We start from the raw sequence: 18,497 nt of genomic DNA on the forward strand, positions 1-18,497 counted from the left end.
ACAATAATTGCAGCAAGTTATGCTTCAATCCCCCACAAGCGTTTCATTGTATACCCACTGTCTAGCGGACGATTCAAAGCCAGATTCTGTCGTGAGAAGGGGAAACGACACTTGTGGCCACGATGATGCCTGGACCCCCCCGTGGGTAGGGAAAATATGCCCCCGTGGCATTCTTCCTTATCCGTGTTTAGACCACTGCATCAGGGAGAGGAAATAAACTTATTGCGAGGGTTGGGACAGTGTTTTACCCCGCCATTGGTTTATCCCAATCGGCGGCATTGGGCTGCAGTTATTCCAACCAATCAGCAAGCCTCCGTGCAATGCATGTGCAACATTGTAATCTAGAGCGTAACTGTGTAGAGGTTGATCACTAGACAGCAATGTTCTGTCGCTGACTTTGTTAATAACCCTTTGTACATCATTGCAAGTACAGTTTTTGCCATCTTATCCCGCCACCGTTCGCCATCACTTCAGAGTACAAAAAACGTAGGGTTCCTTCACCAAGAAACAAACCTCAAACCATCAACTTGGTGTTGCTCCTTTTCTGGAGATAAATCAATAAAGTTCTTGCTTCTCTGGGACTGTGTGTCATTCCTGGAATAAATGGCCCATCACTAGGACCTCACAACTGCAAGGTAAATGCACAACAAACTCGAGTTAACTCCCAATTTATCCAGTCTTTTCTGCCCGCACTATAAACTCTGCTTTCTTTATAGTGTGTGCTGGAACATGCTGGAAGGCTGCCATCAAAAGATGCAGTTGCAGCAATACCTCATTCAGAGGTTTCATGGCAAAATATGTGATAGAATAACACTGGGCTGTCTTGGTATCAACTCACGTGCGTTTCTACACACCTCCAAGACCTAAACCTGTGAGCCGCCAAAACTTTAAAACTGGCAACTACAACTCAAGAGGTGCTTCATTCAAAGTAGCAAGTCTGCTTTGCACATAACCTTTCATGACACCACTTTGAATAGACACAAGGCACCTCTTGTATATGCATATGTGCTCAATAACTGCGTGTAAGTGCTTCACAGTAACACCGCAAGGTTCTACTAAAAGTAACTGCAGTCAGCACTGCGCTATACATTTTGTCCTGAACTCTTGTTTTAAGTCGCGTCCCTAGTGAACTGTGAACTTTAACCAAACTACACCTTAGTAAGAATTATTTTGATAGCTCTGCCTTTCGCTGCAAACATCGAGTGCCTAACTATAGGCTGCACATACTGTACAGAAGGTAAATTACGATAATTTATTTGCGGAGCAGTGAGACATTTAAAAAATATCACCAGCGCTGCATCAACTCCCACACATAGGACACATACCGTATTTGCACGATTCTAACGCACCCTCGATTATAACCCGCGGGTGGGTTAACGTAGGAAAATTTGAAAGAAATTACTTCATGCTGATTCTACCGCGCGTACATTTACAATTGGATTTTGGGAGGAGTTCGTGTCCATGCCAATGCTGCTGGCCACTTTGAATACGATTTCGTCTTTGAGCCAGATTGTAACACGCACACAAATATGACGGCTCATTTTGGCAAAAAAAGGGTGTGTGTTATAATCGTGCAATTACGGTAGTGGGCAATAAATTCCAACCAACAACACTTTTGTATAAAAAAATTTATTTGGGATGCAAAAAAAAGGGAAGGCCTTGCATCCCTTCTGGAAATGCCTCCAAAAAAAAATAAAGAAGGGCCGAGTCTCATGCTCGCAGTGCAAACTAAGTGCTCACAAGTACAAAGGGCAAAAAAAAAAAGAAGTAAGAAACGGGACTCGTAAAACAGACTCTCTACTACGGTGAGGGTGCCAGAGGCTCCGCACGATAGATGAACATCGACGGTGGAAAAAATGAACAACATTGGGGGGAAAGAAATAAATTAATGTACAACAATGTTCCGCGAATGCGGCAGAGTCTTGCTTTCCCTCTGCAGAGGAGGTACTTAGGAACACAACACATCGAACGCCGACTTTGGTACAAGGTAGAACGGCATGAATGGGGCTGTGACTTCTTCAGCACGGGAGGAATATATAAAATTGGAGGAGAAAAGCGCGTTGGTACCTCGACGGCCTTCCGGCCAACAACATGTGACACTCGCCATTGTGGCTCACAACACGACGAGAAAAGAGAGAGAGCGAAAACGAGGCTCTCCGGAACAACCTGAAAACGACAACGAACAAAGAAGTCTCTGGCCGACGCCAACGCACCCTGGTGGCAAAGTCCGCTTGCCAAAAACGTCGACGTCGACCCAACAATGTTTTTGAGTAATTAACACCACTAGCAACGCTCGACCAGCTTTAACAGTCATCGAAAAAAAAAAAAGTGTGCTAGAAAGACGTGCTCGCTTGAGCAAGGTGACCGCCGGCCGCGCGGTCAGAGTCCTCCGGGTCTTCCGCGCGGCGCCGCCGCGCCGACTCGCGTCGTCAGATGCGCGGCTGGTACGTCAGGGTCACATGGAACGTGCGGACGTCCAGTTCGGTGCAGTCCTGCTCCGAGACGACCGCCGCGGGGTGGTGGTGGGGCGGCGGACCGTTTTCCTTGTCGCCAAGGAACCACTCCGAGCGCGTCCGCAGCCTCTGCGCTTGCTGGCGCTCCAGCGGGCAGGCCGCCGCAGAGCTGTCGCCGTCGTCGTCGGCACGTAACTCCGCCAGCGCCGGCGCCGACTGGTGGAGGCCCCAGCGCTGGGCTTCAGCCTGGAGCCACGAGCGCTCCGCCTCGAGCGAGGTCTTTCGCGGGACGAGCGAGTCCGGCGGGTAGCGGAAGGCGAAGATCCAGTCCTCCTCGACCCGGAGCACGCGTCCCGTGAGGCGCGCATAGTACTCGTAGTTGTGCCTTCCGAACAAGTTGCTCACGCCGAAGTTGTCGATGAGAAAGCGGGTGGCGCGGCTCGCGGCGCGAAACCGCGCCACGTCCTCCATGCGTGCAACCTTGCCCGTGCATGAGCGGAAGAAGGACGGCGCCACACTGACGCCGAGCGCCTCAGCCGTCATGCCCGTGCGGCCAAGGTCTGAGGCGACGAGTCGGAACGTGCCGAACAGCAGCACAAGCAGCCGCTGCGCGGCCAGCGGAAGCCGCTCCAGGAGCTGCTGGACCCGCTCGCGCCGCTCTTCCAGGCCGCCCGGCTGGTCCAGGACTGTGAGGAGCTCGCCCTCCAGCTCCGGGCCGAACACTCCGCCTGCGCATAACCGCCAACTCCGCATTTTTTTCTTTCTTGCTCCAAGTGTCATGAATCGGAGCCCGTTGGTGTGTATTTGCCAATGACGTGCCAGGAGACTAGGCTTAACACGTGCAGTTCTTTGTCCACCACTTCGGACACATTCATGTCAACCTCGACATGTCATCGGCAAATTCACACATCGTTGGGAACATCCATATAATTCTGGTGACGTCAAACTTTAAAGGGGAATGAAGGGCTAACACACTAGGGAGACAGGGGTAGAGTTTAACATTTTTTCGAAAATATTCACTTTTGTGCTTTTCGTTGAACTGTCATCTTTGGACATCAGGTTTTTCAGTGGGAAACTCGAGTGAAAATTGTAACCAGGTGTTACCTAAAAATGCATCGAACTTACTAGCGGCAATGTAAGAAAATCGCGAAAATCAGCGGAAGTCAGTGTCATTTTAATTTGTGCATATCAAGGCAGCAGCACTGTCCGTCATCTGCAGTAACTCCTCAAATGGGTAGATTTGGCCACGCCCTCCTACATGCACACTACAATAGGCTCACTCGCCAGAGAAAAAATACAGAAAAGCATGCTTTTGAACCCCCACATACTGTCTGAATCACAAGCCCCATCACGCGGTGCTGTAATGAGTGCACCACTGCCTATAGCAGAGCCTGCTCGTGGCTTTCGCGTTGTACTGCATTGCAAACCAAGTTTCTTCGTTGTTTCTTTGATTATCTGCACAATGAATCTTGCTGGAAAGCACGTCAACAAGATGCGGAGGTACCAAAGCATATGCAAATTTAATCAAAAGCAACGAAAATTGTGTCAAAAGACGGCAGCAATGAAAAACAACCAGACGGCCACTACGCCTAACCACATCATTAACGCGGTTACGACCATGACGTTGGTAGTGAGATCATTGATTATAAGGTTTAATGCGGTGACGCAACACCGGTGATGAAGCGCGCCGTAGCGTAGGACTCTGGATTAATTCTGACCACCTGGGAATCTTTAACGTGCACCGAAATCTCGAACACATGGGCGTTTTCGCTTTTCCCCTCCATCAGAAAAGCGGCCGGCGCCGCCGGGAATCGAACCCGCGACCTCGTGCTCAGCAGCACAATGCCTTAGCCACTGAGCCACCGCGGCAAGTTGGTGGGTTGGTGGCGAGATCCAATCTGCTGCGCATTTTATCACCGCTTCTCAGATAAAGTTAATCAAAAACAACAAAGCACAGGTCAAGGGTCGCTGTTTTCGTATAGTGCTGTGCGAAACTGACCCGTTCATAGTACTTCGCGATTATGCAAGTTGCAACCAAAATATCAGTGTTCAGGAGCTAGCTGAAAGCCGCAAGGGACTGTTGTAGATCTCTATCCAGCTCCGAAAAGCAAGAGAAGGAATAGTTCCAGGAGTGTGTGGGATTTACAGACCCTGTGCTAGTTGACTGGGCTTGGCTTTGAACATACATGCTAAATGCATCCTGATTAAACAACACGTTTCCAGCTTTCAAAAGTCTGATTTATACGGTATGCCTTTAGTGCATTTTCAACGGCAATGCATCTCTGGATTGCAGAAGGTTGAACTAAGCCTCTTGTAATCGGTTTCCAGATGCCAACACAAGGCAGCAGAGTTGGCAGCCAGGCACCAAACATCCAGCGCATACTCCAAGCACAGCTGAGCGAAGACTCTAGCGATCAGCCAGCACACACTGCTGCCACGTACTAGTCAGCAGACACAAGAAAACATGAGCAACTTGGTGGACCACACTTACTCGAAGAATTACCGAGGCAATCGTGATTGAGCGCCATGGGAGAGCAATGTGTCAGTGTGGCTTTGATTACACTCACCAAGAAAAAACTAAACTGCCCGACTAAGGCACGTGCAGATAGCCGATACTTGCATCGCTTCTTTTTCATGTTTTGTTTGCAGATTTTTACAGAGAAGCTGTGTATATTTACCCTGCGGCGGTGGTCAATGTCCGTCCGTCTATGCATCGCGTCGACAAGAAAAAAGTTTTGTCGCCAGTTTCTCACGAATGCTCTGTAGCTCACAGTCTAGTGCAGATATAAAAATTGCTGAAATTGGCCGCTAAGACGACTCTAACAGCACGGCGAGTTTCATCTACTTTCATCATATATACACAGCTCACGATAAAATTGTTCTTACTGTGGAATTCCTGTCTGCTGCCAATACATAAGAGCGAAACGGATGGCCCCATATCTGTTCCCTGGAATAAAACCTCCTAAGTTTCATTTCGATACTGTAGTAGGAAGTATGCTTAATCGCAAATAACAAACGTGCTTCAAGCATACTGTATTTTCCAGTGTATAGGTCGCGTTTTTTTTTTCTGAAATTTTCGTAGGTGCGTCTTATCCACCAGTGCGACTTATGTATGGCATAAATTTGGTACGTGGTGGCCGCGCGTGGTCCGCACCCGAAAAGGTGCTTGTGTGCTGCGTAATGTCAGCGCATGTTAAGAGACAGCTCTATGGTCTAAATGAATGAATTAATTGTTAGCTAGTAGGAAGAAGGCTTCGATGGTTTTGCCTAAACACCGTCTGTAAGTACGTGCCATCTGTGCATCAACAAAACATTTTTGAGAATTCAGTTCTGTCTAGACTTTGGACGGTAGATGCATGTGTCTAGCACTGCTTACCGGGGGATGCGTTCAGAGGCGGTGGCCGCCGCAACCATGTACTTTCGCTGAACTTTCTAACAAACTAATCCTCTACGGGTTTACCTGATTAACAAATGTGTTTTGCACACGCTTATACACCGGTGCGACTTATATGCGTTTTTTTTTTCTGGAAAAACTGCCGTTTTGAGGGGGGTGCGACTTATACAAAAGTGCTACTTATAGACCGGAAAATACAATACATGCGTCGACAGAGGTAGAACACACCACACTTGCACTGCTCATTCTTCACAGAGTGGACGCGCTGATAAAATGATAAATAAGAGCAAAATAAAATCAGCGACAGGTCAACGCTTTGTTCACCTTTTTATCTCTCATCTCTGTCTCGATTGCTTGCGCTGTGGCTGAACGTCCCCCGGACGCCAGGTAAATTAAAAAAACCCGTAGTGGTGGCTCAGTGGCTAAGGTTCTGCGCTGCTGAGGTGTTGAACCCAAGGACGTGGAATCAATCCCAGCTGTGGTAGCCACTTTTCAGATGGATTTCGGCACACATTACGGGGAGGACTCAACTTATCACATTCCTAGGGGACTTACGACTTCATGAACCACGGGTTTAAAGAACACTGTGTACCAATACGAAAAGGATTACAAATACAGAGACGTGTTCCCAATGGCCTAGTTTGGTTCTTTCAGAACTATATCGCTTTGTTGTTGAAGTAAAAAATAAACAAGAAACACGTTTTGGTTTATCTAGTTTTCCCTAGATGGCGCTAGCGGTCTAGCAAGTAAGAGTTTTATGAATTCATTTCAGTACAGGAGTCACGTATTTATAAAATAAGCAAACTAAACCGTTGTGACCGTTTGTTTGCAAAACATTTTGTATTGGTGCACGATGGTTATTAAGCCCATGGGTTATGAAGTAGTAAGTCCCTTAGGAACGTCAACAGGTGAGAGTCCCAAGTCCCAGGAGGTCGCATTTAATCCGAAGGAGTCTCCACTATAACACACCACATATACAGGGTTGTTTGGTTTCAGGTAAAACCTGATTTACCTGATTATTACACCCCGAACATGTTTCAGGAGAATCGGGTTAAGCCCGATTTCTCCCCGAATGGACCTTTTCAAAGTAGCAATCAGCAGAGTCGTGCACTGATGGTCCACCATTCTCAACCAGTACTTGCTGTAAGAAAACCCCACAAACACAGCTTCCGAGCTCATTGAGTATTGGCATGACTCTACCACTTGCTACCTCAGGCTGGCAAATGCTGTGCTGACATTGTTGTGCCTAGCTAATCAGACAGGTTTCAAATGATCAGACAGGTTTCCAATGAAGACCAACATGCTGTGCAAGGAGATCATAATGTATGCAAACAAAGATGAGCAAAAAATCGAAGACCAGCTTTTCGTGAACAAAATGTTTCATTTCTTAGACGTTATCAATGCTCTTTACTCTCATCATTACTGATTCATCCACTAACAAATGCAAAATTTCGGACAGCATTTTCCAGAAAACCCTGATGTCCCCCCCGATTACCAGGTGGAAATAAACACCAATTTTACTCACCAGAGTTAAACAGCTTGTGATACCCTCTTAAATAAACTGTGTATTACTTGGTACATCTGTGGATTTAACCCAAAAATACCCAACTTTCACAATGGTTTCACAGAAAAAGCAATTCCTGCCCAATTATCAGTTCGACAAATAGCACTCAATTTTTACCCAATGATTTCAAAAATATATAAAACCCGAAAACGAACAACCCTACTCCCATCGCAGGCGTAGCTGCACCCCCATTAAGCCTCCAAAATTCTAGAATTTGAAATTTCTAAACTAAACTCTCCGATACAGATGCCAGAGAGTGGACAGAGAGAAAGCACAGCGCACCGGGCAGCTTCCGGAGGAAGCGCTTGAGGACGGAGGCCATGGTGTGCACGGAGAAGTTGTCCAGGTTCACCAGCCTGCCCTGGTGCAGGAAGTGCGCCAGCTTGCGTGCATTCCCCTGGTGCCCTGGCGCCCGGAACACGTCCTTTTTGCGGGGCGCCTCCTGGGCGACACCGGAGCAGAGTCAGTGTAGCCGTACGTACGCTCCACGTTTCAAACGACCAATGCAGGGGTGCTTTCATGCAAAGGAAGCGTGCATGATGGCAAGACCAGAGGTACCTTGTTGAGGCGCAGCATGAGCACGAGCAGGGGTGCGGGCAAGTCGCCACTGTCCTTGCAGAGCTGCTCCAGGGGCACCCCGAACTTGACCCGCTCCAGCCGGGAGGAGGGCCCCGCCTGGCCGCCCCCGCACGAGGACACCGCCTGACCAAGGCTGGTGGCCCCCCGGTGCACCCGCCGTGCCCACGTCGACATCCTGGTGGCTACCTAGCCTGCGCTCGTGGTCGGGCACATGCTTTATTACATTTCGACAAGAAACCACTCCATGCGAGCAGAACCATTGCGCTTCATACTGATGTGCACCATGGGGAAATCTGGCGCTAGTGCGTAAGCGAGCCACGCCTCAGCGAGAATGCCATTGATACCGTTCCACTATCGTTGCACTAGATCTTAAAAGCCAACTGCACTCAAAATTTCGACCTCTTGAAGACCCTATTTTCATATAGCCTGCTTAAAAAGAAAGCAACATGCAAAATACCACAGCTGAAATACGCACGTGGACGCCGCAAGCGGCCTTTAGCAAAAACCAGCGATTTTGAAACCGAAACCGAGGAGAGCGCGGCCATTGCAGTGACGTTGCAGCCGTCCAGCGAGCGGCCGGACGGTCACCAGCTCGGGAGAAAAGTCTGCGCGCAAGCTCTACGCATGCACGGGGCAGCAAACGGGTGAAGCGTGCGAAGCAGAGCTCGACCGGTTCTCCAGCTGCATGGCTGGCCAGAGGAAGAAGCCCCTGTCAGCTGAAACGTCACAGGCGCGTCATGGATGTTTGCGCAATCCGCCGGGAGGTGCAGCGTGGTCTGCGGTGGAGCTTTTTTAAACGCTTCTGACTGATTAACGAGGCGTTTCACGGGGCTACCACTCGTGTCCCAGCTGATTTGGGGGTACTTACTTCGCATTAAAAATAAATTTGGTCAAGCTGAAATTTGAGTGCTGTTGGCCTTTAATTAAGCAGGCTGAAAAGTTGTCTGCGACAGTAAAAAAGCACAATATTGTTGCAAAAGATTACTTAAAGTTGTTTTATCAACAAAAAGCTGAGCTCCCAAAGATTTATTTCCCGTGAATTTTTTATAAATGTCACGCAAGACTTACAAGAAACAAAAGTTACCCTGTTTTGTTGGTTTTTGGCTTCATGAGTAGGAAGAAGCCGTGTGACTAGCCAAGCCAAGTAAGAAAGGAATGTTGCAAGCTGCTACGACGGCACCCAGGACAGCTCGCATTTGCAATAATACAGATTCCCCTCCATACTCTGGGACAACTCAACAACGATAACAGGAGGTGCCCCTGGGCTTTATCACTGTAGCAGGTTTGGTGTTCCTCCGAGCGTCGTAAAGATAGCACTACTGCGGGTCTTTTGGACATGACACAAGTCGTTTCTGCGATTTCTCGCACATAATTTGCTTGTAAACTACTGCAGCAACAAACAAAAAACTAGGTGTGAAAATAAGACGATATCCTTCATTAGGCGCAATCTCATTTTAAAAGGGCCATGCAGACAAAACACAAGACTGGTTCATTCAAAAGATTCCCTCGTTAGAACCATACTGTCACCACTTTTTAACACACACTTCGCTCAAATAAGCTATATAAGGAGGAAAACAGGGAATGGCCATGCGACCCAATAGCCCATTTCCCACAACAGAACCTATGATGCCATATGTGCCCAGCTGTGCGATTGGCTGAAGCCAGCAAAACCAAATGCAAATTAGGCACGGCTTATAAGCTTGCCGAATGAGCTATTTGCGCTTAAATGTAATGCATATTTATTTTACAGCAGTAAGAATGGTGCGATAAACAATGAAAGTTACGAAAATACACGTAAACATAGAAGTACCTATGCGCACTGCTGTTGGTACTGGGCGCACTATGCTTGTTTTAGCTGCACAGCAGTCCACCGCTTTGGAGTTGTCTTACACGACACTGGCCGATTGGTGTAAGCGACGCTGTCTTATGTGACCCTGTTTGTCGAGGATACCCCATGTTTCACGACACGATTACTTTCTACGGTAACAACGACAAGCCAGATGCAAATATGGTCAAAAACAAAGCAACAGCAGAAAACAGTCCGTGGATGCGTATGGTGACGCTATCTGGGAGGTCTGATGGCAAGCAAGGTTGCAGAGCCGAATGACACACTGGAATTTTGTTTGAATACTCGCACTTATGACTTCATTGCTGACGTCCCGAAAACACACGATTTGGCAAGAGAATCAGAATTCTAACCTACACTGATTAATTTCTCTGTGAATACGGCATCATTTGCGGCCAGACAAACACTGGGGCAACTAAAAACACGAAATCTTGTGTAAACAAACTTGTATTTTGTCTGCATGGCCCCTTTAAAGTGCACGCGCATTGACATCCGGGTCTGTCACTTCGGTGGAGTGATACACTACATGAGCTATTGCCGTTGTTAACTTGTACCTAAGTATAGTATATATTAGTATGAACTGCATGAGCAGGAAGGAGTCATCAGCTATACTTCGATCACGCACATCATCATCAGCAGTGGACATTACAAAGCGTCAACTGGAAGAATGGGAATGACGCCTCATTAGAGCGAGGAAAGGTGACAACAAACAAAACTCTTGGGGCTAGAATGCCCAGGCGATTATATACACTCAGGAGTGTCCCCCTGTTACAAAGCAGCAGCAACTAAACCATCATCATCACCATCCTCATAACGGGACGATGTGCCCAGTGACGTGCACCATCATCATTTTGACAAAGCACGCTTATAATGTAGGCACGAACCACCACCACCAAAATCATCATGAAAAGAACGTTTTATCACCCAATGCCTAATATTTGCGTTAAAATGAAAACTTCCCTTCACTGCCCTTTAGTACAAAAGCCCTTTTTCGCCATTCTTATTATAACGCATTAAGTGTCCTGCCTATGTTCGCACAAAGTTCTGAAAAGCAAGCAATGATTCGATTACCCTTGCGCACTATTTAGATATTATGCTGCCTCATTTGCATTGAAGCTTTTCTGAGTGCTTCTGTAGGCAGTCGAGAAGTGGATAGCATTATGTTTTCGTTCAATTAAAATACAAGTGCTATTCAATTTTCGCTCACGTGTGGAGATGTAGCCCCGTTGCAGGACTTGCATGTATTGTCAAAGCAAAACCAAAAAAGCATGCTTTTCCCGAGACACAAACACTTTGCACACATTCACATTGTTGACTTTCGGGCAAAGTAAACACATCAGGTAGTTTTGCTTATGTTAAGTACAGACTGCACCCATTGAATAAACTATTTTTTTTCCAGCCTAGTCAGTACCTTAAGTGGCAGGGTTATGCTTTCGAGTACTCTAAGTGACTTAACATAAGCCATTACCTCATCTCCGGTAAGTTCCGGGAATTCAAGACTGGCCAACATTATCGGTTCAACAGCAAACATTCTGGAGCACTCTTTTATGCCAATATCAATGCAAATTAGTGCAAGCAACCTTCCACAACTCTGCAAGTTAGGCATTTGTCTAACCACACTGCTGAAGGACTACACGTAAGAATGAACACCTGCTGAAAAATGTTGATTCTAAACAAGCAAGATGTTTTCAAAAGAGTAGCAGCTTTGCATACCACGTTCTGAAAGTTCTATATATAGTTTGCTTCGAACTTCACAGTTTCAAGCATTAATGCTAGATACCATCTTTTTATTTCAATTGTCTGTAGTTTTCCCATCCACACCGAAAGGTTACTCGGTGTTTAATTTTTAAATAAGACCAGAAAAATCTTCATCAACAAAAAAAGAGGGCGACATGATGAGTGCTCTTTCTCTTAATCACTGTTTTTTCTTTTTCCACCCTTAATGTTTTTAAATGCAATGTTCCAACTTGCCAAACAATGTGTTTTACTGAAGTTCTTCATATTATACTTTAAGAATTCAGTAATAAAAAGAAATAAACTGCAGGCAAAAATATTTGGCAAAACAAAAACGTTTTGGCTCCCACACAGAACGTCTCCAATGCCAGAGCTTAGCCCTTTGCGACACGCATTAGGATATGCAGCCATAAGAAAAAGCTGTAACTGTCTGTGTATGCTTTTGATAACCAAAATTTCACTCAAAAACCATGAACAACTCGATCTCATAAGCAGTCAATAAATTATGTCGTGTCCTAATCGTAAACACGCTATCGTAAACGTGACCACCGTTTCTTAACCAGTGATACAATAGAAAACATACACACATTATTGTGATCTGTAGCCCTTTCAGTCTTGCTTTAAGAAACGTTTTAACTAGACAAAAAAAGGTAACACCAAGAGCACCTACTCGACGCACCGAGAATTCAGCGTGTCAAGTAGGTCTTCTTGAACCCCACTCGAACCGCTCGGCCAGCATTTGTATTTCCCACCTTAAAGCGGGAAATGCGAATGCTGTCCGAGTGGTTCAAGTGGGGACGACGACAATTGTAACTCACAAAAATGCTCTCAAAAGTCACATGCACAATGGTACACACCATGTCGCAAAGGGTTAAACGTCTTCATTTCAGTAAAACATTTTAGTTAGTGCCTTTATTCCCTTCTTTTATGCTTCTAGTATGAGCCATCCTGACGAGACAGGCTTCCTTAAAACCACTGATTTCATTCAACAATTTAACAAAGTGCACAAAACAATATGGAACATGCAGACGTAAAAATAGGTCAACAGAGACAAGCGTTTCCAGGCTTTGTTCCCTAAACAAAAAATTCCGCGCACAAAAAATATTTCTGAACTTCAGCACTAGCTTAATACAGGAAATGCCAAGCTCACGAACAAAAAGGCTCGTTACAATTAATCAAAAGGTGCGTTTGAGTGGCAGCTTTTTACAATACAGTCGTTTTTTACTCATTTCTTCCCACACCTGCCTTTTTTTCAAGGATGTGCCAATCTTTTGCAGCTGCAATGCGTACAACTAACATTCTTTGTTCCGCAAACAAATGATTGGGTGTTTGATCGGTTTAGATTGGGTTTGCGTCGCATACATTGTCTACCGCAGTACCAATTCAAACGCTTTGTCGCAAGACGGCCTTCGGTAGCTAGCGCAACGCGCTACACAAACGCAATTGTCGGACCGAAATGGGTCAACGCAGTCAGAAGTGACACAAGGGGCGTTGGATCGCTTACACTGCTGTTAACTATTAGCTCCAGCCACCCCACAGTTCAAACCGATCGCTATGCTGGCGTGAGCTGCATTTCTGTACATCAGACAACCTCCGTAGTTGACACTTACTGGACCGTGACGAACGGCTGTCACGAACACCTAGCGTTGACAAGGGCTCCTTTAAAACGCCACACCGCCAGCCTCAACCACTATACAGCTTAACAAGTACCCCATAAAGGCAGAAACACAAATTAAATTTTAATTAAATCACTAAACGCGAACCGCACATACGTGAGGGCTTATCCCAAGCAGGTCAGCACATCGGCGGAAGCACCCGCACATGGCTTGTGTTGTTCCCCCAACTTCAGCGCAGTCCGACCGATAGCGGTGCTCGCTGAAGTCGCCTTTGATATCGCATTTCAAAGCTATCTAACCCGGAAACGTACAGATACGAGGTGACTCTAAAACGCACCAAGCTTGCCAAACTGGAGTGACGGAAATAGGCCGACGCAGCTGTATCCGTACGCAAAAGACAGTGCGTCGAGTGTTTGTGGAACAATACGGGAGCCAGTGAAGTTGTTCCGTTCGTCTAATCATGAGCACCCCGAAGCAATGTTTATAAATTCAGCAGCGATTGTTGTGGGAGCACAAAGCTTGCATGCGTGGTTTTTTTAACGGCGAACTCACCTGCCTTCCTCAACCGGGTTGACAGTCCCTGTGCATTTTGGCTAATGCGCGCATCGGCGAATACAGTTTTGCGCTCATGCAGTCGTCGCGTGCTACAGCAGCCGTCCGGCCACCGCGCCGGACGTGAGAATTTCACAATGCGAAAACCGTTATCGCGACTTTGACGCTGACAACGATATGAAGCGAGCAAAGCGAGCAGCCATTGGCGTGTCACGTGACACTTTGTGTTGCCAGTTGATCCGCCCAGCGTGGAAGATGAGCAGAAGACGGGGGCGGGATTTTGCGGAACACTGCGGTTGAAAATTGATTGTACAGAAGGTAGTGAGTTTTGTTCTGGATCCATTCACTACGCTTGGGAAAAAAAATATCCAAAAGGAACTGTTTTCTGGCAGGCGTTGCCGAACTTGAGCCCACCCAAGGAAGCTTTTACCATCCTTCATGTTCCACCGGCTTTGCTCCCAATTTAATTAGGAGAAAGAGTTGCGTAACTGTGTGCATTTTTAAAGCTGTACCGGCAACAAAGATAGTACGTAAATTTGTGTATGCGTGTGTGCACAAACAAAATTTTATGGTTACTGGTTCTAGGGTTAGCGACTGGAGCGCCACATTATCGCCTGGCGGTTGCCGCGGTGTGCAAAGAAAACCCGCGTCGGGAAACCCGAGTTCGAGCCGTGACCGGCGCGTTTCCGCTGGAAATAGAACACCGTGCTAGCACCCGTCGTGCTGTGCTCCGATCGCCCTGATCAAGCACGTGATTTGCCCGACGCCGCTGCTCCACAAATGCCGTGAGAGGTGTTGACCGGATCTATAACCGCCATGGAAGCAGTTCCCGAAAGCGTGAGCCCCGAGCAACGAATGGTGTGCGCCGTCATCCCACCGCTCGACGGCAAGCACCACAAGGGTCAGTCCGGCCGCATCGGAATCCTGGGCGGTTCAGCCGACTTCACCGGTGCGCCCTTCTTCGCCGGCATGGCCGCTCTCCGCACGGGCGCCGACCTCGCCTACGTCCTGTGCCCGGCTTGCGCCGCACCCGCCATCAAGTCGTACAGCCCCGAGCTCATGGTGATGCCGTTCCCCGACACCGGTGGACCCGACGCCGCCGTGAAGCGCGTCTGCGAGCTGTTACCGCGACTACACGCGCTCGTCGTCGGTCCAGGACTGGGCCGCGCTGACAGCGCTCGCGCAGTCCTGGAGCCCGTGGTAGCTAAAGCACGGATGCTCTCGCTACCGCTAGTCTTCGACGCAGACGCTCTTTACTTCGTCGCTCAAAACCCGGAGTTGGTCCGGGGCTACACTAGGGCTCTTCTTACACCGAACGCTGCCGAGTTGCAGAGGCTGAGCGTCGCCGTGCTGGGCTCCAAGTGGACGTCGACGGACCGGGCTGATACGGTGGGTCAGCTGGCCCGCGCCCTCGGCAACGTCACTGTTCTGGCCAAGGGACCTGAAGACGTTATTTCTGACGGTAGCACGGTCCAGCTGTGTCGCGAGCAGGGTAGCCCGAGGAGATGCGGCGGACAGGGGGATGTACTGAGTGGCGCGGCGGCCACCTTGCTGCATTGGAGTTGCTCTGCCGACAGGCCTTCTGGAGACGTCGCCTCTCAGATCCCGCCGGTTCCCCTGGCCGCTCTGGGGGCCGCCATGTTGACGCGCCGTTGCAGCCGGCTGGCATTCCGGAAGATGGCCCGTGGCACGCTCACGACAGACTTGCTGGCGGAGGTGCGCACGGCATTCTCGTCGTTGTTCCCTGTCGACTGAGAGACTTGAGAAGTGGTCGTCTGGGGTTGTTGCTGGTGGGTGGGTCTTAAGGAAATTTTAAGGTCGTTTCAGAGTACAGTTTATTTCCAAATAAATATATATGTGCGACGAAACTGTCGGTTTGGTGGATGGTCTTGATTGTTCACGAGTACTATTGGGGGAATTGTATAAAACTTAGGTGCCAGTACTTCAGCACAACTTAAAGATCTCCACAAGGTATAATTCAAAGCCCTTAGCTAAATTCCAGGTGTATCTTCAGCACATAAAACCACCAAAATGATTGCACAACTCGTCCAAGTTGTTTATTTCTCATTGGCACTTTGGTTCCATGACACACAAGTGCTATTAAATCAAGGTGCAGGTGGTTTCTGGGTGGTTGTGTGTGAGGTAAGGGTAAGCCCGCCAATGCGGGAAATGTACTGGCATAGGCTCAAATGTTGATACGGATATAGGCACAGCTATTTTGCTCTTTTCGTTTACTCCTATTCATGCATTAGTGCAGCTGTTGTCTTGGTTTTCCCTACCTCAGCAATTGGAATGCGCTTTAATCCCATGAAGCACAAACACTATGAAATATTTTCTGACATATTGTTAAGTTTTGTTTTCTGGACGCAGGTCTTATAGGTGGTTGAAAGCCTCTAGTAGGCAAGACAGAGAAGGTTTCATGAATACTGAGCAGGTTATGTAGATACGTAGGCACCCGTTGCTCTTCTGCGTGTGTAAGCAGGTTTATTTTGGTGTTCGGTCAACTACACTTAAAAGGTATAGGTGGTATACATTGAAAAGTTCAGCTGTCAATTTCTTTGCTTGGCAACATTGGAAACGGCCACGGACATGGCACTGCTAGGGCCACTGTGCCCGCACGCCGAAGCAAAAAAAAAAAAAAGTGCATCGTCTGCTCCGTTTCAACCCGATTCTCAATGGTGGTGTCAACAGAGATGTTATTAATCGCACTCGCATTGGACTCGAGGCATTACTTGCGTTCATTGGAGGAGAGTTTGGGACGCCCAACACAAATCGTGCTAAGCACGGACAAGTGCCGCCATCCCACAGAGCCTGACATAACCAGTGGTGGCGAACTCACATGGTTGCTTGCATGTGTGCCTCACCAGTGAATACAAGCTACAGAGGTACAGTGAGGGCACAGTACAATTCAGGTAGCGAAAGAGAAGATGCAAAATGCTCAAAAGTACAACACAAGCGCAATTCCTGCATTTGAATTGCCATGGTGTTCTGTGTGTCTTCTTTCAGATGCTGTATTTCATAACTTTAAAGCGCAGTTAGAGCAACATGCAATGCTCCCTTCTCTATCCTCACTTTCCTGATGTTCTGGGTGATCATGTCACGACACAACATACTAAGTGAGCAAGTGGCACTGAACGCTAAGTTCAGAGGAAGATTCAATAAAATCTTCGCTGTTAGAAAATAGAAGTGGGGAGGGCAGGGTAAAGAGGATTTAGGTTGTTTACACCAATTTGTTGCTACCAGATTTGCACCACTTGCTTGCTGGAATGGTCACCTATCAATTTTTCATAAAAGTTTCTTTGGGGCAAGTTTGTATTTTATTGTGGATATGTAAAGTGCAAAGTCAACTTTAGACGAAGGACCGCGACAGGGACAAGCACTTGTCCCAGTCGTCCTCCTTCGTTCTTGGTCTAATTTTTAGGGCTTTACACATGTAAGATGAATTTAAACACTTAAAAATTCATTTTTGCACTGTTTTTCTTGAACTAAGGTGCCCAATTCTTTGGTACTGCATATTTTAGTGCTTCCATTATTTTTTTATCTTGTTAATCTTGGGTGCTCCATTACGTGCAGTTTAATGCAACTATAGTAACCCAGGAGAGTTGGCATTACTAAATCTTTCCCAGAGTACATACGGTGACATTTGTGAAATTTATCTCGTTTTATGCTAACATTTGGTACTGTCCAGAATTAATCCGTTATTGCAATTTTTCATCCCCGACGAAGGATTAGATAACGTATCAACCCTCACTCTACGGATACTCGCACTCTTCACCTCACTGAGTTTCGTTTGACAAGCAGCCTAGCACAAGCAGTTTAGAGCGATAGGCTTGGTCCCGTCATCCCAATGCAATCCCCGTGTCATAATAATACTTTTATTCGTACTCCGGGCGGGTACAGCCAGGCATACATGGCCACGAAAGGCAGAGCTGCCCACGTCAAAGAGGCTTGTGTATCCAACCAGGGACCCATGCAATTACAACACAAGAGGAAGGAGAGTGGGGAGGGGGAAAGCGAGAGAAAAAAAAAGAATGGTGGTGGGAGTAGGAGGTGGAGAAGGACATGGCGGTGAACACGACAGAATGAAGGTCCGAGTAGGGGGTGTGACGGGGCGGGCCGAGTGACGGTGAAGTGGCTACCGCAGGCGCTGAGCACGGCCTTTGAGATTTCCCGATGACGTGATTTTCGGGGGAAGGGGGGGAATGTTCTGGTGAGGCCTGCTGGGTGGTCCGGCCACCAGATACTACTAGGTGCACCACACCTCAACCACCGTACCAAGCGCCTGCAGCCCTTTCTGACCCTAACGGAGAAACATATGGTTCCTGATGGCTTCCCCACGCTGTTGTGCTGTGGCGACGGCTTCTAGTAGACGTCACCAGGACATTCCCCCCAAAAAATCACGACATTGGGGAGGCTGGAAGGCTGCTCAGCGTCTGCGGTAGTCGCCTAGCCCTTACTTGCCCTCCCCCCCCATCTTCGTTCTGTCTTGTCCAGCACTATGTCGTTCTCCACCTCCTACTCCCTCCATTCCCCCTTTTTTCCCCAGCTTTCTCCCTGGGAGTGGGCATAAGTTGCAGCCTGATTACATGATATTAGGGGCGCTGCCAAGATGCAAATTGCGGCACAGTAGCTATCTTTGTATGTGTATATGAGACGAACCCTCTTTACTTCCCCTTACTCCATATCTTATCCTCAGTAAAGACAAGTTATATTCCACTCCCTCTCCCTTCTCTTTCTCTCCAGTCGGACGTTAGACTTT

At 47.7% G+C, this 18,497-nt stretch overlaps 2 protein-coding genes across 2 annotated transcripts; one reads left to right on the plus strand and one right to left on the minus strand.

Annotated features, from left to right (window-relative positions):
- Positions 1-1,360: 1,360 nt before the first annotated feature.
- LOC144143254 (rho GTPase-activating protein 20-like) lies at positions 1,361-14,060 on the minus strand. Its single transcript, XM_077675035.1, has 4 exons — positions 13,739-14,060; positions 7,970-8,181; positions 7,694-7,853; positions 1,361-3,181 (listed from the first exon to the last, which is right to left on the minus strand). The coding sequence occupies exons 2-4, from the start codon at positions 8,162-8,164 to the stop codon at positions 2,430-2,432; spliced, it is 1,107 nt and encodes a 368-aa protein (XP_077531161.1). The 5' UTR covers positions 8,165-8,181; positions 13,739-14,060; the 3' UTR covers positions 1,361-2,429.
- A 297-nt stretch (positions 14,061-14,357) lies between these two features.
- Positions 14,358-15,608, plus strand: LOC144143255 (ATP-dependent (S)-NAD(P)H-hydrate dehydratase-like). The gene has a single exon (XM_077675036.1). It carries the CDS (start codon positions 14,555-14,557, stop codon positions 15,491-15,493), a length of 939 nt encoding a protein of 312 aa, XP_077531162.1. The 5' UTR covers positions 14,358-14,554; the 3' UTR covers positions 15,494-15,608.
- The last annotated feature ends 2,889 nt before the right edge of the window (positions 15,609-18,497 follow it).

Source organism: Haemaphysalis longicornis, unplaced genomic scaffold, assembly GCF_048455015.1.
Source record: "Haemaphysalis longicornis isolate Haplotype H1 unplaced genomic scaffold, Haemaphysalis longicornis Haplotype H1 scaffold_6, whole genome shotgun sequence".
NCBI lineage: Eukaryota > Metazoa > Arthropoda > Arachnida > Ixodida > Ixodidae > Haemaphysalis > Haemaphysalis longicornis.